Below are 22737 nucleotides of genomic sequence, written 5' to 3' on the forward strand. Positions count from 1 at the left end.
AAAGGGTCATTCTGAGTGAGGTAACTCAGAAACAGAAAGATACACATGTCATATACTCAGTTATAGGTGGCTTTTAGCCATATAGTCAAGGATAAGCATACAACAGTCCACAGATCCAAAGAAGATAAGTAACAAGGAGGACCCAAGGGAGGATGTTTAATTCCCACTCTGAAATGGAAATAGATTCCCACAGCAGAAGTGGTTGAAGAGAGATTACAGGGTAAGAAAGGGAGCACAGAGAGAAATGAGGGTTGATATCAGACCTGGGAAGAGTGGGAGCAGGAAGACAGAGGGGTTGCAGAGAGAAGAGAAACCTTGGGCAAGGACTTCTCTGGAGACAGGGTAGGCTTCTGGAAGGATTAGGGGTGACTCTAGCTGAGACTCCTAGTAACAGGGGTCATGGAGACTGAAAAGGCCACCCTCTAACTAAACAAAATTCCTGGAGGAGGGAGGGGAACACCAATCTACCCACAAAAACTTTGCCCCAAATTTACCCTGTCTACAAGATGAGCAGGGACAAAAATAGAGTAGAGATTGAGGGAATGTTCAACAAATGACTGGCCCAAGCTGAGACTCACCCCAGGGGTCAGCCAACCCCTGACACTTACTGATATTCTCCTATGCTTGCAGAGGGGAGCCAAGCATAGTTGCCCTCTGAGTGGCTCCGCCCAGCACCTGATGGAAACAGATGCAGTGGCCCACCACCAATCACTGGTGGAGCGCAGGGAGCTTTGTGGAGGAGTGAGGCAAGGATAGAAGGACCCAGGGGGGACAGCAGCTCCACAAGAAGGCCGACAGCTCTAACCAACAAGGGTCCAGGAGGGCCTGTGGAGACTGAAGCACCAACCAAGCACCATGCATGGACTAGACCTTGGCCCCCTACTCAGATGTAGCTGATCGGCACCTCAGTTTTCATATAGGTTGACTAGTAAGGGGAATGGGGGCTGACTCTGATGTGGCCTCTGTTGCCTGCTTTTTGAACACTTTCTCCTGGCTACCTTGCCAGGCCACAGGGGAAGAGGATGTGCTCAGTCCTGATACAACTTGATTTGCTGAATAGGGCCCCCCTCTCTGAGGAGGAGGGGGGAGAGGAAACAGAGAGAGAGGGTGAGACAGGCAGAAGAGTGAGGAGCTATGCACATTAGGGATGTAACATGAATAAATAAAATTAAAATAAAATAAAATAAAAACTTCCCTTCACCTCTGTCCTGATAAGTAACTTCTTGTGGTAACTGGAGTCTTTTCTAAATTCTATTTCTTTCATTTGCCCTCTTTAAATGAAGAAACATGAACAACAAGCCATACCACTTCTGCATACTCTGGCTATGGGAATTTTAAAAAGCTTTGTACTTGAATATGCTTTCCCTCTTCTTATGCATAGCTACATTAGACCTGCTATTAAGTATTGTATCTTCCACAAAGGCATTTGCACCAGGCATTCACTAAGCACTTTGAGATAATGATGCTGCCTGCAGAAGCAATGGCCCCAAGGCCTGGCTCTGGTGCTGTAGCTACCTGAGTGTAGAAAACTTTGAATGTGCTCCACCACCAGCTCGCAGGACAGACCAATGGCATGCTTGAAGTTAGAAGATGCCATATCCCAGTAGGAATGGTCCTTGTGGCTACGACGGAGCCACAGAGACATCACGGGAAGGAGAAGGTGAACAACTGCATAGATTCCAAACCCTGGGCCTGAAAAAGATAGAGAAGGGTCAAAATAGCGATTTCAAGGAGAGTGGGGGTTTGTTGCCATGGTTGGTATCAAAGATCTCTTTCAAAAGATCTCCCCATTGTCCAAGAAAGTGTGGGAAGAACTAACATATCGCCGGGGGCAATAAGGGGCATTTTCCCTTTATATTATTTTAGCTCTGCATGCATATGAATACACATAAAAATTCAAATACCACAAAGCCAAAATGTCATTGATCTCTTAGTCCTCAGATTCAAACACATAAATACCTATCTGCATTTAGGAAACAATCTCTTTTTAGGCAATACTATAAAGAAAATCTTTGTGCTTCCTTAAAGAAACACTAGTATATATATATATATATATATATATATATATATATATATATAATTATTTTTAAAGGCAACGCACAAATAAGGTGGGCTGGCATGCGCCTTTGATCATAGAGCTTGGTAGGTCAGGACAGCTAGATTACCAGTTTCAGGCCAATGTGGCCTACACAGCAAGACCCAACAAGCAGAAACTAACTAACTAACCAACTAAATAAAAACCTATCAAGGAAAACAAAACTTACCTAAAGAAATAATTCCACTTTAACGTGTATCCTTTAAGTACTTGAATGCCCATGCATGTATGTGTGTTCACAAATGCATAAAAATCCATATAGTTGATGTCACATGTGAAATAATGCCTTATAAATGTCATAATGTTATTCACATTTATTAACTGCTTCTCTCTTAGTGTTCACAATTTTTATTTTAGTATTTAAGAGACTTCAACAAAGAGGTATGTGTATATATTTACATTAAATACCATTCATACGTGCAATGTATATAAAAACTGAAAATGGTACTTACTAATAAAATGTATTTAGAAGTCATGTTGCATAACTCTCTTCAGCAGAATGCTTTTAACTTTTAAACATATGCAAATAGCTACAAACTTTGTAATGAATTTTAAGCAGGCGTTAATAATCAAGTCTTCTTAATGATGAATAGGCATCTTTTCATTGTGGAATTAACTAGTAGCTTCTTTAAGGTTCTAATTCTGTTAGTCAAAACTAAAATTTCAGGGTTGGAGAGATGGCTTAGCTGTTAAGAGCACTGAATAAGAGTTCAATTCCTTGCACCTTCACAGCAGCTTACAATTGTGTCTAACTCCAGTTCCAGAGGGGATCTTCTGATGCCCTCTTCTGGCCAATACAGGTACTGCATGCACATGGTTCTCAGACGTTTATGCAAAGCAAGCAGGAAATAACAATAAAAACACCTTACATTTCTACATAAAGTGTCTTTGACCAAAGAAACTTTGGAATGAGAATATACATGCTAAGTTCTTAAAATTCTGAGATGCATTACTAAGGTTTCTTCTTTCCTATATAGGGGACTGTCCTAGGCATCCTTTTCCAATTCCAATCACCGTGACGAGAGGCTGCGTAGTATGACATATGCTCGTGAGTGCTGGATCTGCTAAGCTCTGCTGACAGCCCTGAGGCTGCATAGTTTGTAAGAGCCGGCCACGGAAGAAGGCAGAGATCATGGACAACAGCGAAGCCAGCTCATGGAGACACTGATGGCATGGATGCACTGATGTGGGACTGCAACAGCATTAAAGCACACCTCTTTGGTAAAATTTCAGGGACTTACCTTAACCATAACTTCACTGAAGCCATTCAGTACATTTATTGAGCATATACTGCGTTAAATGTAAAACAATGACATACAGGTAAACTGCTGGGTGCATGTGACTGTAATGCCAGCACACAGGGAGGCAGAGGCAGGCGGATCTCTGAGTTAGAGGTCAGCCTGGTCTACAAAGAGTGTTCAGGACAGCCAGGGCTGTTACAGAGAAACCCTGCCTTGAAAAAAAAAGAGAGAGAGAGAATCAAAATAAAAACAGAAAAGGAAAACAATCAAAGGCCCCCAAACCAAACCAAAACAGGTAAACATCTAAAGAGATACCTTCTTGAAAATAGTTACATGTCCAACAACCCCTCTAAACAGATGTAGGCAATTACCAGGTGTTTTGGAAACATCTCTCAACAGCTCAAAGAGTAAATCTAAGGTTGGTGGTTGGTGCTGTCTGGGACAGTTGGACACGGCTGCTGTTAGCTGCTCCAACAGGGTGATCCAAACTTCTATCAGGCCTGGAAAACAAAAAAGCAGACTTCTCTGAAATCCAGATCTCCATCAGGAAAAAATCCTTGCACGATCCAAGCAAATAAAATGTATGAATGGCAAGGTACAGTGATATGCTAGCGATCAATCAGAGTGTTAATACTCAGTACCTATGAGTAGACAAAGATTCATAGTCTGACAAAGTCAAAAGAAAACACAAGACTCAAATTCTTCCTAACTTCACTTTTTAAAGTGGCAATGTTTTATATATATACATTCTATACTGAAATGATTGTCAGACATCTCGGGAGATAATTATATATTAATAATAAAAATATAAAATTGTCCATTTAGTTTTTGTTTACTCTGCATCCTCTTGTTTGCTTTTTTTTTTTTTAGCCCATTCTAGCCTCAAATTTGATATTTACCCACCAATGACCTTGTACTTCTGATTGGAAGTTTCCACCTCACATACATGTACCTAATACACAAATACCTAAACAGTTCTCAGAAATGATATATTCTCAGACATTATCATGCATTTCCACTGTACAAAATTATCCTGCCTAGCATAAATGCAAACATCTACAAAACTAGATAAAATACATGAATCGTAAACATACAGATATACATAATAGTTGACAAGGAAGATGCTATTATTGATTTATAGTCCATCGGTCACCTCCCAAGTGCTGGGATTTCAGGTACTTGTCAGATACCATACTACTTATGGAGTGTTACATACCAAACCCAGAGCATCATGCATAAGCACTCTACAGAATAAGCTATGTCCCTAGCCTTCCTGCCCACTCTTTAAAACTGACAAAATTAAGGACTTTCACTACTTTCTTTATAACTTTAGTGGCATTAATTATAGGCATCATGCAGTGCAACCATTAGTGCCATTTTCAAAATTTTTATCATCTTGCACACTCTGTAACTACAAGGCACTAGCTTTCCATCGTCCCCTAACTCCAGCTCCAGTTATTTCCTAATCTCTGCCAAGCTGCTTTGTTTACTGTGGTAGGGTTAAGGTGATCTACCTTGATATTTGCCAAATTGGTATATTTGCCACTTCCAGCCCAAATCACTAGAGGACGTGTGGCTTTAGAATGGGCCAGGTGGTCTGTCTTCCAATGTGCAACAAGCCATAAAGGTTATTTGAAAAGGGATATTGTTACGTACAAGGCTGAGAAACAGCCTTGATCAGTACAGTCTGGTTAATTAGGGCTGCAGTGAGCATGAGAAGTGCATATGCCGAGTAATCCTCAGCATCCAGTTGTTCCTAGATTCTCTACCACGTAACTCTCTGAAACAACCCTAAAATTCACGGCTTTAGCCCGTATCTCCATCCCCTTGCCACTCTCTCCACAAGATTCTGAGCACTGCCTAAAAAGTATGCGAGTGTGCTGTGTTATGCTCACCGCTCCACCCTTCACGCGTGTCCCCTATATGTGCAATGTTCCTAAGACTTTTATACATTTCTCTGCCTTATGAGCCTTTGTATTAAAAGCCTTTCTGGATCTAGGCAAAGAGCCCCGTGAGGACAATGGGAGAGTAGGTGGGACCACTTTACACCTTAACTTTAGAACACATTTACTGAAACATTTGCAGATGGAATGCAATGTTTTGGCCTTTGGCTTAGATTAATATGGATAATTATGATTTTTAAGTCCTTGCTGAATTGATGGTTAATCATTAATAACTTGTGGGAACTTTAGGTAGATATTTCTCTGATATTTATCCCTCTGTAAGATGGGCCTTATAGCATAAAATTGAGTGCTGATTTGCATAAATGAATTGGAGGATGCTTGCTGCAATCTCTGTCTGTCAACTATTATCAATTTATAGTCAAGTAGGCATGTATATTTTTCCTTCTTTCTGCCTTTAGTCCAAGGCAAAACTCAAAACATTATTATAGACAACAGTATTAGCTTCTGCTCATAATTACATTGGTTTAAACTTTCAAATGTTAAATCAAAAGGGAAGGGGGCCACAGTTGGGATACAAAGTAAATAAACTGTAATTAATATAAAAAATAAAAATTAAAATTAAAAAATTATTCTTTCTCAACAGAGACAGGGAGAGAGGAGGAAGAAGGACACCACAATGGATTAGCATGGAGAAATAAAAACATGAGGGCCAAAAGGAAGAAATCCAACAATGGTGTAGAAAGGCCCCGATGAAGAATACAAGCAAGTATTTATAAGATTATAGATAGAAGGTAGCCCGGATAGGAATGGTTAAGGCAGATAGCATTGAATATGGGCTGGAAGGTGAGATGGGGAGATCATTTATTTCTTTATGTATTTACTTATTTTATTACTTATTTATCTACTTATTTTATTTATTTATTATTTATTCCATTTATTTATTTATTTTTATACTTATTTCATTTGTTTATTTTATTAATTTATTTACTTATTTCATTTATTTATTTATTTATTATTTATTCACTTTATATCCTGATTGTAGTCCCCTCCTTCATCTCCTCTCTATCCCACCTTCCCCCCCATATCCTCCTATCTCCTCCCCCTAGTCCACTGAAAGGAGAGTTCTCCTCCCCTGCCATCTGACCCTAACTTATCAAGTCTCATCAGGTCTGCCTGTATCCTCTTCCGATGTGTCCTGGCAACACCTCATCACCAGGGGGAAGTGATCAAAGAGCAGGCAACCTAGTTCATGACAGTGGCAGTTTCTGCCTCCCTTAAAGAAATGCTCAACATCCTTAATCATCAGGGAAATTCAAATCAAAATGACTCTGAGATCCCATCTTACACCAATCAGAATGGCTAAGATGAAAAACTCAAGTGACGACACACACTGGAAAGGATGTGGAGAAAGAGGAACCCTCCTCCATTGCTGGTGGGAGCGGAAAATTATACAACCACTTTGGAAATCAATCTGGCACTTTCTCAGAAAATTGGAAATAGTACTACCTCAAGACCCAGCTATTATCACTTCTCGGCAGCTACCCAAAAGACGATCCACCATACAACAAGGACATTTGCTCAACTATGTTTATAGCAGCTTTGTTCATAACAGCCAGAATCTGGAAATAACCTGGATGAGGAGGTTATTGTGATGAAAATACTGTCCAGCCTAAGGTAAGTAAGGCAATTATAGAATCTAACAGGTATCTGTGTCTTATTGTGATAATACTACCATAATAATTATAGGGCAAATAATAAACATTATGTAGACAAACACCATTTTAATTTAAAACAACATATGACGCCCAACTAATTTTATGTATCCATACCCTTACAATCTTACTTTACCACAGTTGTGGGGAGGGGAGAGGAATAAGCTCCTAGAGAGACAATCCAAGCTTAAAAAACTAGAAACTCCCAGGTTAATGTCTTTTTAAGAGAGACTCTTAAACACACCCACAAACAAAGACAGCATCCTGTGGGCAGACGGGAGACAACGGGACAGACTTAACCTATCAGAGCTGGCTGCTGATGGGAGACACAAGACACTTTCAAACAGTAACTACTGAAAAAAAAGTGTGGAGGTTGGGGGTGGGAGGGGAATGTTTCCTTAGCAAAAATGGTTTTATCCCTCAAACCTTAGTGCACAGGCAAGCTGGCTTAGCACAGGTGCTGCTGTGGGTGTCACAAATGCAGCTGCTGCCCAGGAACCCTTAGCAAATGGCAGTCGCCACAGAGGGAGGATTTCTGGTGAGCTAGTAGTGAAAAATCGGATCAGCCCATACAATGACGCCCAGGAACATCTGGAAGACAGCCTAGTTTGGGTCCACATGCGAAATAAAACACAAGAAACTCGGACTAACAAAGTAAATAATTAATTTATATTCTAGTAGCGCAACGATTTTCGAGTGAAGAACTTCCATGAAAACTGAATGGTAATTTAATCAGCACTAAACAGATAACACAAAATGATTAATTAATGTTCAGAACAGCCTACAGTTCACAATAACTGATAGGAACTCTAACTAAGATAAAATAATTAATTAATGCCTTTAACCCCACCCCTCGGGAAGGAAAGAAGCACAGCCAGGGGTACAAAGAAAAACCCTGTCTCCATAAAAATGATATCATCTCTATAAAACAGTATATTTTAACTCCTTACAATCTTGTTCCAATTCATGAACATAATGATGTTTATATTTAATAATAAATATAAACATGTTATATTTATATGTATGTTTATTATTATTTAATATTTATTAAATATTAAATAATATTTATTATTGTTTAATATTTATTTAATATTGTTAAATGTTATATTTAATAATATTATTATTTATTATTTATTTAACAATAACATTATTATTGTTTTAAGTAAAAACTGGACTGCTAATCTGGATCATTCTATGCTTACGATAACTTCATCCTGGAAGACATGGACTATATTATGTTGGAAGGAAAGCTTTATGTTTATGGTAACAAAAAAAAAAAAAAAGAAAAAGAAAGAAAGAAAAGGTCTTTGGAGTCCACCCAGAATAATAATGATCAGATACGACAAGGGGAGACATTCTGAATTCCTAGGTTTCAATACCCTCAAAACTTACCGTGCCATTCTTTTAAATGGCATAAATTGGTTCACAGTTTGGTTTACAACCCAGACTGGCTAACGGAAAAATGCCTTTCTTCTGCTCACACAAAGACCAGAAAAGCATTCTTAATTGATCTGCACATCCTGCACATCTCATACATTTATAATTTTAGGACTTTAAGATGCTTATGGGAAATTATATGTTTTCAGAACGAAAGAACTGGCCACTGATGACACTGGATCAAACCTGACAGGACTCATTCTTCAGAATGCTGAGATGCTGACATCTGTTCCAGCTTTCTGCATGTTCCAGCTTTCCAGCTTCAAGAACTGCAGATGCTGTTTCTCGTCAGAGCCTGCTCCCAAGAGAGCTTAGAAAAAAGCTGCTAAAAGCAATTTGCCCAGTATTTCAGACTGTTCCAAACAGAACTTCTATTAAGTTTGGAATTTCTCAACATTTAGAGGACTACAAATGTTAATGCTAGCTTACTTAACCATTTTTCCCAATTTCCTTTGGGCCCTAAATAAGATTTCTTCATCCCCAAATCAGTGATAAAAACCCATGAGAACAATACTCCATTTCCCTTAAGGGGGATTGGGTGGGTTTTGATTGTTTTCTTGGGCTATGAATGTTTATTGTCATTGGGAGATTGTTATAAGTTAGTAATGGCCTTATCCAGAGAGAAAATGAGGTTACACTTAGGAATTTCTCTCTTTTCTTTTTTCTTCTTTTCTTAGGTAAGGAGAAAGGGATTGTGAAAAAAGAAGGGGGATTTATAAATATCTTTTAGAAATAGATTATTGAATCTACTCTTCTACTTAAAGATATTGTTATGGTTAAATAATGCTTTTTTGTTACATTGTTAAATTTTGGCATATGGATACAAATTTAAGGTTTATTTCCAATGCTTTTAAAACTGCTATTACAAGCTGTTTATGATATTAGGTAATGCAAGTTATTAGTTAATCAACTCATAGTCATGTTAGTCACTAGTATAATTTATCAAAGAAATACACATCCTAGGTTTAACATGTACATATTCTATAGATAGAGTATATAAAGATAGACAGATAAGTCTTCAAAAACCTCAGAGACCTATAGAATATAATATTTCAAATATTTTTTTTATTATTTTAAGGATTCTTTGACAATGAGACATGTCACTTTCTGGCAGCACCCAACCTACCTCAAAGAAGATGATGAGCATCTAAGAACTTCCACATGGAGATAGCTTCAAATGTGGCAAACCAGCCCTCTGAGCAAATAAAATGCTCTGGCTTCTACAACAGACAGAATTCTGCCTAAAATGGACAAGTCTAAAGGCAGGCCAAGTTGTCTGCTAAGCTCTGCCAAGACAGGGTAAGCCAGTCCTAAATAGTTCCTGCTTCACAAATATGTCTGTCAAAGGTACTGGGCCAAAGGGCTAAAGATGGCTGGCTGTTCAGGCAGCAAACTGTCTTTGTCAATTTTTATTTTTTGGAGGCTGCTAGCATGCACTAATTTTATTCCTTCTCAAGTCTCTGATAGGGTTGAAGACCAGACAGTTATAGTTTTAAAATGACTAGTTTAGTTTAGTTGCTTAGGAATTAAAAAGATATTTTAGGTCTCGACAGATGTTTTAAGGTTGTTAGATACAAACTATAATAAAAATAACTTATGTACAAAATCTTAGACCCTTATAGATAAGAGATACTTTCTTCAGATTGCCAAATATATTTAGACTAAACTATATATATATGTGTGTGTGTGTGTGTGTGTGTACACATATACCTATGTCTTACCTATTGTTTTTTATAATTGTTATAATTGTTTCATAATTATTCTTACTGTACAAAAATGGCCTTTTTATTTAGACAGGAGAATTGTTGGGGATTAGTCTGATGCTTGTATTTTGATGCTAATTACTAGCCCTCAAGATATGGTTACTACCCTATACATTTTGAGTAGACCTGTTAAGACATTATTCCTGAGTGGTTGATTAAAAGGCCAGTACCTGGGCAAGGCAGAATGGGGAAGGCATGGCCAAAGTTTGTGGGCTTTTGAGGCCTGTAGAGTCATGGGAAGGAGACTCAGCGACAGGAAGAGAGGAAAAGAAGGACACCACGATGGGTTAGCGTGGAGAAAGAACCATGCATGCTGTAAGGACTCCAATAATGATGTGGAAATGTGCAGATGAAGCATGTAAGTAAGTTTTTATACGATTGTGGATGGAAGGTCGTCCAGATGTGGAATCTTTAAGGAGGATGGCACTATATGGTTGTTGGAAGGTAGATGGGGAGGTTATTGAGATATCATAGATGAAAATAATATCTGCCCGGCCCAAGATAAATAAGGCAATTATAAAATCTAAAAAAAAAAAATTCTTTTCATAATTTAAATTATTTGTTACATCTGATATCTATTCCTCCCTCTAATGTTTTCTCTACCTGATTTAATGAAGTTTCGCCACTTAAGATATACCAAACACTGTGACCTTCTAGTCACTCCTATACTGAACGATTAAAGTAAAAACACTCTCCACAAGTATTTGAAACAACTTGTGCTCGGAACATAGGCCTATTTAAGAGCATGATTTGAATTTCTAGATGAGAACTGAATAAACTCTTCTGAGACAAAAGACAACAGGTGTGAATCAGAATCAATCCCCGGGAAAATGATTTACAATTACTATATAGGAGTCTGGTTCACAGAAAAATGCATGGAACTTAATTTGAAACAAATTTTTTAAAAGTGTTCTTTATCTAAGCCTATCAGCTTCACTCATCACAATAGAGTCTTTCTTCAGTAATGGCTTAATTTCCCCTGTCTCTAGCCAAATAGTCTTAGGGGAAGTAATTGTGTTTTCTTGAAGCTAGTGAAGGCAATTGCTAGTCCATTTAAGAACCAGTGCAATTTTGCCCAACTTTGTTAAATTCAAGAGAAATCAGTTTAAAACTTATTTGGTGGCATCTATATAACTATGATTACTTTACACAGAGACACCATGTAAGAAGAATGAGTTAGTGTTGATTTTAGGGAGTCCTTGAAAATTCTGGTTAAACTTATCCTAATAAAAAATTACGTTAAAAGCCCATAGATATGGATGACTATACTCATGATCTGTAAACATTCTTAATTTAGGGCCTATGATTCTGGGATTAAGAACATGAAAAATAATCTTAGTCAAATCAACTAATTTACCGGTGTTGTCATCAAAATCCGACAGGACTGATTCAATTCCATCTTCACTGCTTGCCGACTGCTCCTGAAGTCTTCTTGGCAAACTGGCAAGTCGCCCACTAAGGAATATTGGCTTTAAGGGCATTTTGTAGATCTTGGCCAATAACTAAATAAAAAAACAAAAACAAAAAACAAAACACACACCAGACAGGGCACTTAAATATTGGAAACTTCTCAGTGTTAGGGAATAGTAAAAGTAAAATTTGAAGGGCTCCTAAAAACCAAAAGTTATTGAGATTTGCATTTAAAAGAAAGCTGACAAGAGCATTTCTATCAGGAAGCAGATGCAATGATGTTCACTGGCAATGAATCAGTGGCTATTTTTCCTCATCTGAGTTTTATACAGTTTTACAAACCCACAAAGGTAACTGAAGTATATTGAATATATTTGTCTTTGGGAACCCCAGAGAAGAGTCCATAGGAAAATGGGCAGCAGACTCTGGCTTCCTCTTCCCATGACCCACTTCCATGGAAACGGAAGGGCAAGAGCAACCTGGGAGATGGAAAGATCTGAGGTCAAGGTGAAGGAGATAAAGGTGTCTCTCCTAGGTCTCAGCTGAAGACGTTTGTTGGTGTTTTATGAATACCCTCAGAGGCATACGTGGGGCTCGGGGCTATGTGGGGGCCTTGCCAGTACCTGAGAACAACGCCTGAGGTAATCCAAGGCAGGCAGGCACAGGTCTGTGGATGTGGCTCCAGCTCCAGGGACACAGTCTCCAATCTCCTTACAGTCTACCTCCCCTAGGGCAGCGTGGGGAGAGAGACAAGATTACCCCTACTCTTCAATTGTAAGAGAAGACCTGCTCACTCACATCTTGCCCAAATTTACACAGAAGAAAACAAACAAACAAAAAGAAAGTTACAACAAATAACTCAAATAGTCCTGACAAAATTCCACTCTATTAAATTTTCTCTCTACGAGGAACATTTGGTCTGTTCTGGTTCAGTTCCTCTGGTGGCTGAGAGGGTGTTCCTGAAATCAGCACACTAATTTCCTTCTCTGCTGGATGGAGTGAGTTCTGAGGCCTGGTGACAGAGAACAGTTGCAGAGGCAGGCCTTGGAAAGCTGAAATGAGGCACTTGGCCTCCCTCTGTGGACTTTAACTGCCGCCAGCATGAGGCACTAAATGACGATAGTAGATGAAGAACCCAGAAAGAATAAGCATGTGGGGTTTGGAGACATAGGCTACTTCATTAGAGTTACATTAGTTTATTTTCATAGAGTGGCAGAGATTTTTATAGGTAAATAAATGAGAATAATATAGATAAATAAGTGAGAAAAAGATTTTCTATAAGTAAATAAATTAGAATTATAATCTTTATTCTCAATGTCATGAATCTATTTCTATGCTTCTAATAAAACCATTCCATAGCATTGTAATCATAGCTCATTGTCTGCAATTGTAGCAGCAAGCACCCTTCCCTATGGGTAAATAGACATAATTACTAGCCATTAGTTAAAATTCAGAAGCAATAAGGCATGCTTCTACAGAAAAGAAATAGACAAATTCACATTTTAGATTAGCGTTGGTAAACTTTGTGTAAAGGGCCAGAGAGCAAGTACTTCAGGCTTTGCAGGTCATCCTGTCTTGGCTATACCTTCATTTCTGTTGCTGTAGTACCAAGATGAATAAAACTGTTTTAAAGAAAATCTGTTAGTGAGTTAGATTTGAACTCTAAGTTTGACATTTTCTAGTTTACATTTATATACCTTACAAATGAAAACAGAGGTTAGAGTGAATTCATGCTGAAAAAAAGCAGGTGGAAATGAACAATAGTGTCGTTTTCTATCCTCTGATTATGGCGGGGGTTGCCATTTTATGCTGTGTATGGACTCTATGTAAATACACTTTCTGGAACCAAGTATGACACAGAAGCACGGCTGTATGGAGGGTGTTGTCTTTTCCACTGAACCCCAAGACTTACACCCTGACCCTCCACTTCATAAACTTCAGAATAAATTAGAACTTATCTTTTCAAAATATCTTCCATGTCCACATTAATAATTTGGCGTCTCGACCTTTAGTCTCTAACTTTTTTCTAAATTAAAGTTTCAAATTTCCAACATGCTGTTAGGTACCTTTACCTGAATATTTCACTGACACTTGATGTGTCTGATGTCCGAGGAAAATTTGTCACCTTTTGTTCTTTGCTATGGTCTAAGTACTTGTACCCACATGACGTGAAAACATGAGTGGAAAATTTCAGAAATAAGAAATTCCTGACTTACATGTTATTGTCAGCCACATGATGAAATGTCACATCTGCTCCATCCCATCTGGGATGTACCGAATCCCTTTGTGTTCTGCATGCGGGATGGATAATGATATGTACCTGTTGTCACTTTGTAGCCATATGAGTTACCAGACTGCCTGATGCGATATTACTGTATTGCTATCAGTGATTTTATTTTTAATATTTACTATTTGATTATTTATTTATTTATTTATTTTTATTTTTATGTGTATGAGTGTTTTGCCTGCATGCATATCTGTGTACCACTCACATGCCCAGTGCTTGAGGAAGCAATTCCCTGGGAATGGAATTACAGATGACTATGAGCTGACATATGGGTGCTAGGAATTGAACCTTGGTCCAGTACTCTTTATTCTTTTTAATTTTACTTTTTATTAATTTTTTTAGTCACTTTACATTTCTCCTCCCCTCCCACCTCTTCCTCAAAAAAGGGTAGCTCCCTTTCCTATCCACTCTGGCTCATCAAGTTGCATCAGGATTGAGCATACCCTCTTCCTTTGTGGCCTGGCAAGACAGTCTTGTCAGGGGGAAGTGATCAAAAAGCTGGCAAGCGAGTCTGTGTCTGATGCAGTCCTCACTCCCCTTACTAGAAGACCCACATGATGCCTAAGCTGCTTACCTAGTATATCTTTGTAGGAGGCCTAGGTTCAGTTCATGCATGGTCCTTGGTTGACGCTTCAGTCTCAGCAAGCCTCTCTTAGCCTTGGTTAGTCGGCTCTGTTGGTCTTCTGATATAGAAACTTCTTTTATTTATTTAACTGTTTGTTTGCTTGTTTAATTTCCTCTGGGTCTCTTTTTTTTCTCCTCTCTATCATGAAGTCGGATCCAATGATTTCTAAGATCCCTTTCAGGACCTGAGGATTCCCCATTTACCATACACTTGCTGCCTTCAGCTGGTAGGCTTAGTTCAGGCCCTTTGAGTTCTCAAGATCCCTGGGTCAAATAGGGATGAGTCTATTGCTAGAGCCTGATATTTTGTTGTCTGACCTAGACTTACTATAAATGAAGTGTGTGTTTCTCTATACCTTGTGGGCACTCGAGGTTCCAGGGAGGCTTTAGAAAGCCCCAACTCAGTCCATCAAGTCCTGAGAGAGTGGGCCCAAATGCCTACATAGATTCAGAACACTGGAGCTGCTGAGCCATCCCTCTAGCCTTTATCATTAGTTTTGTCATTCTGATATAATGCCTACTTCATAAATTAATTGTTGGTATGTATGCATAGGAGAAAAAATAGAGAATACACAGGTTTGGTACTATTAGTGGTTTTAAGAATCTACTGGTGGTCTTAAGATGTACCCTTGTAGGTAATGGTGGTAACTGTATGTTGTAACAGAACTGGGTAAGAATTGTCTACAGCTCAGACTAATAGCAAGTAAATCCTGATGCTTTCATTTTGTTCTTACTCCAAGAATAAGTGTGATACAAGTCTAACAACTTCTTTGTGCACAATTTTCTTTCACAAAAGAATGATCAGTGCATCAGTTATCTATTGAGAAGGCAAAAGAACCACAGCAACCTTGTATTTTCTTATTTGCAAGGTTCTTTGACTCTTTATCCAGGAACTTACTGTGCAAACCTCTCTGATGTGTAAATGTCTTTTAAGCTTGTGCTTAAGCACATTGTACTTTTTCTCCATCTCACCCAGATGAGTAGTTCATGCTCTGTACAACTCAGTTTCAGTAGGTCATGCTGTGTATAAGACTTCAGATTATTAAGTGTTGCTAATTTAAGGATAATTACCTATATGCTTCCTAAAATACACCAGGACTTCAAGGAGGAGGACGCTGACTCATACAAAACACACATTACAATTAAGAAGGCTAAAAGGACTGTTGACAGTGACACTGAAGGGAATGGTTTCCTAAACACAATCAAACATGAAGATTATATTGAATATTCTAAGACTGAAAAGGAAGTTGGCATAAATGGTATATAGGTTGAGAACATATTATATCACAAGGTATTTTATAGATACAGTGAAAAAAAATCAATTCAGCCAAACCCCAAGTACAATAAGTTTCTGACCCCATTTGTTCATATCCCAGGATGTCTGTTTATTTTTAGGACTCTGTCTCCAGAAATAAAAGCCATTGTGGGAAATGTCTACAGTGACTATGAAATAAAGGAGCGTTCTACTTACCCAGCCCTTTGACAAACTTCATAAGGCACATGATGTAACTAGTGGCTGCATTAGCAAAAACCTGAATGTTGTCAGTGTTGAGAAATGCTTCAAACACATCAAACACGGGAGCCTGGCCTTTTCCTGAGGGAGGAAGAGAATAGAATCTTAACAAAGGGAGGGTTTTTGTTTGTTTGGTTGGTTTGGTTGGTTTTTACCCTTCAGTGTGCTTATGCTCTCAAAGAGTCTTAGAAAAGATTCATTAGAAAAAATTTCTGAACCTTTTGAGTGACTAGCTAGCATGTCTTGCTGCTTCACCTACAGTGGAGCTATAGGAAGACTAACAAGAAAGTTGGGTAGATACTGGGGGTAGGAACGTAAGCCTGGAGTAATGTGTGGGTCTACAGTACAGTAACGATGGGGGTCTATGGAATGTTGCAGCACAAAACTATAGAATATCTATAGACAAGAGGAAGAACCAATTAGACAAGCATCTGATGAAACATGCTTTTTCATTCATTCCTGTATAGAAGTCATAGGAATGAGTCTGCTTGTCTTTGGAAATCTGGCTTACAAGACTGTCAATCCAGTGGCTCTAGACTGGCATCCAGGAACTTGATTCCCAGAATATTCCTGTGCAAGTTATCTCATAAGGAGATTCACTACTCTAGACTGTGCAAACAATTTGGTTTATAAGGAACACCCAGGATTTGGCACGTGCCAGGTACAATGTATCTTTGTGACCAGTTTCCAACTGGGTCTGTAACCAGTTTTGTATTGCTGACACCTACACTGTTGGGTGCTCACTCTGTGTTATGTTCCTCCAGAGTCTCTCTTCTTACCTTATAACCAGGCTGTGCCCATATTATATTACCAGAGTGACTTTTAGTCATGAGGAATGGAATAAACCCGAGCCAGTTAACAACTCCATTCAGAGCTGTATACTCTGTCCCATGTGCCTTTCTGCTGGATTTCTGAATGTTAGGGCAGTCCTGGGAATCACTGAAACAAGACCCCTGGACTCTGGGCATGCCAATCTATTTCCAGCTAAATCCCGTCTTCCTAATTCTGATTCCCCTGCACTATACTTTCCTGTTTTCTTACCTGAAGGGAGATAGATAGATACAAGGATAATTGTACCTTCTCCTCAAGGCTGAGGACCAGATGTGTTTCACAATTTGGAGTTTTTCAGAGTTTGGAATATTTACTTAGAGTTTACCAAGAATCTGAAATCTGAGTGCAATGGAATACAATTTTTTCTTTTCTGATTTTGGAGCATTTCACATTTTTGGATGTTCAGTTTGTAACATTTTCCTCTGTAGTTTCAGGAAGGAACTCTACAGAGCAATACAGAATGACCAGTAGCATCTCAGCACGCTGGGCCATCTGGCAGCAATCCAACCCCAAGTCATAGGTACATGTTATTTCCTGTTGACAAAACACGCTGACAAATTGTTTTCCTCCTGCTGTTTTGAAAACCTGATAGGTGTCATAAAGATTGATGCCATAGAAAGAATTACTCAACTGTTCTTACCCAGGGAGTAGTCTCCAACCAGGTACTCCTTCACTTCCGACTTGTTCCCACTGTGCACTGTTTCCAGAGCACTGAACAGGGGCCTCCATCCTGACTGGATCTGTGTGGAGCATACCTCAACCAGCTCCCCAATAGAGGTGACCACCTGTGAAGGTGAAGTGAAGGAGGAAGTGATTAGTTAACACAAGTAGAACTTGTAAGAAAGATCATGTACTTCTCTTCCCCCTATTTCTGAGTTAATTTTAGTGAAAGAGAAAACAAAAGTGAGAAAGATTCACTTATTCCCTAGTAAGTAATGTTGATGAGCAAATTTTCATCAAACTAGCCTTCTGTTCGTTTGCTGGTTTTTTGTATTTGGATATGTGCCTCCTTATTGCCATGCACTGTAGACTCAGGTCCTTTCTTGTTCATGCTTTGCAAATAATTTCACAATCTTGAGCTTATCTTTTTTTTAAAAAAAGATTTTATGTGTTTGTTCTCCCTATATGTATGTCTGTATGTGTATCACATGCATGCCTGGTATCCATAGGGGTGTCAACAGAGATGTTGTATCCCATGGAACAGGAGATATAGATAGTTGTGAGCCATCATATGGATGCTGGAAATCAAACCTGGATGCTGTGGAAGAACAGCCAGTGCTATGAACCATTGAGCCATCTCTCCAGCCCTGAGTTACATTTTTAGTATTATATTTTAATTTTATATTTCAGGATACATAACTTTAATTTTGATAAGGTCTTACTCATCAATTTTTTTAAGGCTCATGTTGCTGGTATTGCCTCCATGAAACCTTTGCCCCACCCATGTTTATAGTTTGTGCTCATGTTATGACCAATGTTTAGGGGTGTGTGTGTGTGTGTGTGTGTGTGTGTGTATGTTGTTAGAGATGAAAGTTTAAGCTTATTTTTCGTACAAGTTTCCAAATACAACTGGCTGAAAACAGTCTTCTTTCTCCATTGAATTGAAATGGCATCTTTATCACAAGTCAATTGACCAAATACATAATGATTTCTTTACTAAGAGTTCTTCCCTTCTGATACAAACATTTGCAACTTTAATTTCCCTACAAATACTGATTTAGCTAGAGACCACAAATTCAGTATGTCATGTTTTCACTCAAAGCATTTTTTTAAACATTTCTTGTCATTCTTCACTGGCTTAAGGGCTACTTAGAATTCTGATGTTTGACTTACACATACTGAACATTTCCCATGTTAATTTATTTATTATGAACTCAATTCCATTATGGCTAGAAAATATAGTTTTTAGGATTTTAATTTGGTTAAGCTCACTGAGACTTGTTGTGTAAGTTTGCATATCAACTATTACAAAGATTGTCCCACATGCACTTGAAAAAAAATGTGCATTCTGTAATTCAGACTGGTCTACAGTGTTGCTTATTATCTCTATCCTGAGTTTCTGCCTATATGTTTTTCAATTGCTTTGAGGGAAGTGTTGTGATGTCGCATTATAATTTTTTTAAATCATAGGAAAATGCATATAGTGTAAACATCACATTAGTAATTGTTTACAGCTCATACAGTTTAATACAGTCCCCACCACTATCCATTTCCACAATATTTTCATCTTTCCAAATAGAAATTTGTGCCCATCAAATAACAGCTTTCCATTCTTTTTCCGCTGTGATCCTTACATTGTATCTCCTTTTCATTGTTTTTGTCTTCGTGAATTTCTAAAGTTGTATTGGTAGGGGTTTGTGTGTTTCTATGCATCTGTGTATAGGAATATCAGCCTGTTGCTTTCTACCTAATTTTTGAAAGAGAATCTCCCACTGAACCCGGAACTGGCTGACTCGACCAGGCTAGCCGGCCATTGAGCCCTAAGGGTTCTCCATTTCACCAGTGTTGCGTTTACTGTACACCACCAGGACTGCTGTTTGCATAGGTGCTGGGATCTAACTGGGGTCCTCAAGCTTAGACAGCCAGCACTGTAATGACTGAGTCATCTCCATAGCCCCCACACATTTTTATTTACATGTTTTCCTAATATCCTGACTAATATCATATAGTTATGATTATAAATGCCTATTTCTAGTGACAGTTATGGTCTTCACTTCTCTTTTGTTTTTGACCTGACACTGATACAATGCTGCCAACTCCCTCAAAATAAGAATCTGTACTTCTCTAGTTCTCTACTGTCTTCTTGTCTCCTTTCCCTCCTTCCCACACCAAGAGAGTAGCTCAAAGTGGCTGAGAACTTTCTATGTGGCCCATGCTGGCTTCACTCTTGTGATCCTCCTGCCTTGGCCTCCTAAGTCCTAAAATAGGAGGTACGGACCACCACAGCTGGCTTTTGATTCCATTTGATGATGTGGTTATTGCTATGAACATTTATGAAGACTTCCATGGATTTTTTTTTTCATTTCTCTTGGGGACACACTGTGGGAGGAACTGCCAGGCTGGGTTCTGAATCAAGTAAAGAATTTGCTTTCTTATCGCAGTGCCTGATGTTGCTCTCCTCTACAGGTCACCTGTGGTTATTACCACCCGAGTAAGTGAAACAGTACTTTTTGTGGGTTCGATTTATATTTCTCTACTGAGGCTGAGCATCCTACTCAAAGCTATCATGCATGTGGCTTTATTTACATCCAGCATTTTGTTCTGTTTCCTACACTTACTGGGCCCTTAGTTCTCCCATTCTTCTTTTACCACATTCTTTTTTGTTAAACTCATGTCAGTTTAACATCTGCTTTTAAAGCTTCTCTTTATGTGTTACTTTCTTCATTTTTTTGCTGAAGAGGTTATAATATGCATCTTCAACTTATCACATTATGCTTCTAGTTAATACCAACTTTACCTGGGAAAAAAAAAAGAGCAGAATCTTGCTTCTACACATCCTCATTACCTCATTTTTTTTTCTGATGTTCCTCATTTTTATATTAGGGCTTGACCTAAGTGAGGCCAAGCTATGTAAGATCTATAGTACTGTCACTGGCTCCTGCAACTTTGAGAATGTGTTGTGTCAAGCTCTGGTTTCACCTGATGGTATAACCCGTTACAGAAAAACTACCCAGGGGGAGAGAATATGTGTGTGTGTACCCCTCTCTGGCTGTCACTTTGGGGGCGTTTTAGTAGTGTTCATTTTCTTGCCAGCACGTTATTACATTTAAAGAAAATGAATATGCCATTCAGCATCTGAATGACTCCAGAGAAAGGGGCTGCTGAGCTCCTGCCCACCATTAGGTCACATGTGAGGTCACTGGCTTTGCTTTCTTCCATCCGTCTTTCTTTAGAAATAATGACTGTGGCGGATAGTATGGTCTAGATAAAGTAAAGATCAACCCAGCCAGATTCTCTAGGTCTGTGCTTCAGTTCCACTGATCTTTAGGTGATCATGGCCAAACTGTTTATCCTCTCTTTGTCACCAACTTGGGAAGACAGTATGCAAAACAGAAAATACAACCTGCCTCTGCCCTCACCAGATGCCATCTCTGGGGAGAGGACACAGAAGCCCATGTGGCACTGACCTGGTCTTGAACATCTTCGTCACACAGTTCTAGCTGCATGATGCGCTCAAAGGGTCGGAAGAGTGCTTCGTTAAAGTGGAAGTGAGGCGGCTCGCTCCAGTCAGTGAGGACCTCAGTCAGGATATCGTGGATGAAGGAAACAGCCTTCTGTGACACATGGCGTTCTTTATGGCAGGCGGCCTGCACAATACAAGAGAGGGCCAAAGGCCCGCAGGAAGTCAGGCAAGGAGAATGCGGCTTCTGGAGGCTTCCCCAGCCTGCTTCATTATGTGAAGGTAGAAAGAGCAATTCCATTTGCATATAAACTTCTATGGAATTTTAGTGTATAGATAATATATACACTAAATTGCACCAGAAAAATTTTTATATTAATATTTTTTTATTTTTAAATAATTTTATACATTCACTTGTATCCCAGATGTAGCCTACTCCTTCTTTCCCTCCCAATCCTCCCCTCCCTTCTGAGTCCACTGAGAGGGGGTGTCCTCCTCTCCTTCCATCTGGCCCTAGCTTATCAGGTATCTTCAGGATGATTGCAATGTCCTTATCTGTGGCCTAGCAAGGCTTCTCCTCCCTCAGGGGGGAGGGGAAGCTCATGAGTTCATGTCAGAAACAGTTCCTGTCCTCCTAACTAGGAAACCCACTTGGATACTGAGCTACCATGGGCTATGTCTGAGCAGGGGTGGTAGGTTATATCCATGCATGGTCCTTGGTTGGATAAACAGTCTCATAGAAGACCCCTGTGCTCAGATATATTTGGACCTTGTGGGGCTCCCTGTCCCCTCTAGGATATACTAATTCCTCCTTCCTTCATATGATTCCCTACACTCTGTCGAAGGCTTGGTTATGGGTCTCAGCATTTGCTTTGATCCACTGCTAGGAAGAATCTTTCAGGTGCCTGTGCACCTGAAAATTTAACCAGCTGGTCAGACACAACTTCAATGGTACCTTAAGGTTTCTGGAAGAATAGGGTTTCTATTATTTTATTTTTCTGCAGCATGGCAATTTTCTTCAGCAGTACAGAACACGTTCATCACAACCTAGTCCAGGAACTGATCATGGCTCATGCTTAGTCATTCCCCCAACATATGAAGATAAAGTAAGTCTTCTGTCCCCTCCTGATATGGACCAGTTGCAACGAGAACTTGAATTGGTTCTCACATCCTGGATCTGATGTTCCTTATTGATTCTGTTTCACTCTGGTCCTCAACTTTGACTGGGACTTGCTTAGGCTAGCGGCACAACAGAAATGATTCCACAGGTTAAAAACAAAACAAAAACAAAAACAAAACAAAACTGTGATGTGGAATTTGCACTCTCAGTTTGGGGAACCCTAAATAGACCGTGTGAATGAGTGGGGACTGGCTGCCTATTAGAGGCTTTGCAGAGAAAGAATTATGCCCACTCTTTACCGTTAAAGCTATCAAGAACCATTTTATGCTAGTCCTTGAATCAGCTGACTATGGACATACAAGGAAAGCCATCCGGGATGGGCCAAGTTAGCTGGCTTACTTCGGGTTTTTCTATTTCTATGCTAAGACACCGTGACCAAAAACAACTTGAAGAAGAAAGGGTTTAATTCACCTCCTGCCAGGTAACAGTCTATCACTAAGGGAAGTCAGGGCAGAAACTCAAGCAGGGCAGAAACCTGAATGTAAAAACTGATGCAGAGACCATGGAAGACTGCTGCTTACTGGCTTGCTCCTTATGATTTGCTCAGGCTTTTGGTTTCTTATAGCACCCAGGACCACCAACCCTGGAATGGCACCACTCACAAGGTGATTTGGGCCATT

The 22737-nt window shown here is 39.3% G+C and overlaps 1 protein-coding gene across 1 annotated transcript in view; it reads right to left on the bottom strand.

The window, feature by feature from the left end:
- The window catches only part of Arfgef3 (ARFGEF family member 3), a 169006-nt gene that overhangs the window by 22390 nt on the left and 123879 nt on the right, over positions 1–22737 (bottom strand). Inside the window, exons 22-28 of the mRNA XM_021658764.2 lie at positions 20945–21124; positions 17458–17602; positions 15945–16067; positions 12186–12289; positions 11510–11654; positions 3708–3836; positions 1516–1692 (exon numbers count right to left, since the gene is read on the bottom strand). Coding sequence (XP_021514439.2) covers positions 1516–1692; positions 3708–3836; positions 11510–11654; positions 12186–12289; positions 15945–16067; positions 17458–17602; positions 20945–21124 — 1003 coding nt within the window. The remainder of the gene's footprint in view (positions 1–1515; positions 1693–3707; positions 3837–11509; positions 11655–12185; positions 12290–15944; positions 16068–17457; positions 17603–20944; positions 21125–22737) is intronic.

The sequence above is a fragment of the Meriones unguiculatus genome, chromosome 20 (genome assembly GCF_030254825.1).
Source record: "Meriones unguiculatus strain TT.TT164.6M chromosome 20, Bangor_MerUng_6.1, whole genome shotgun sequence".
Classification (NCBI taxonomy): domain Eukaryota; kingdom Metazoa; phylum Chordata; class Mammalia; order Rodentia; family Muridae; genus Meriones; species Meriones unguiculatus.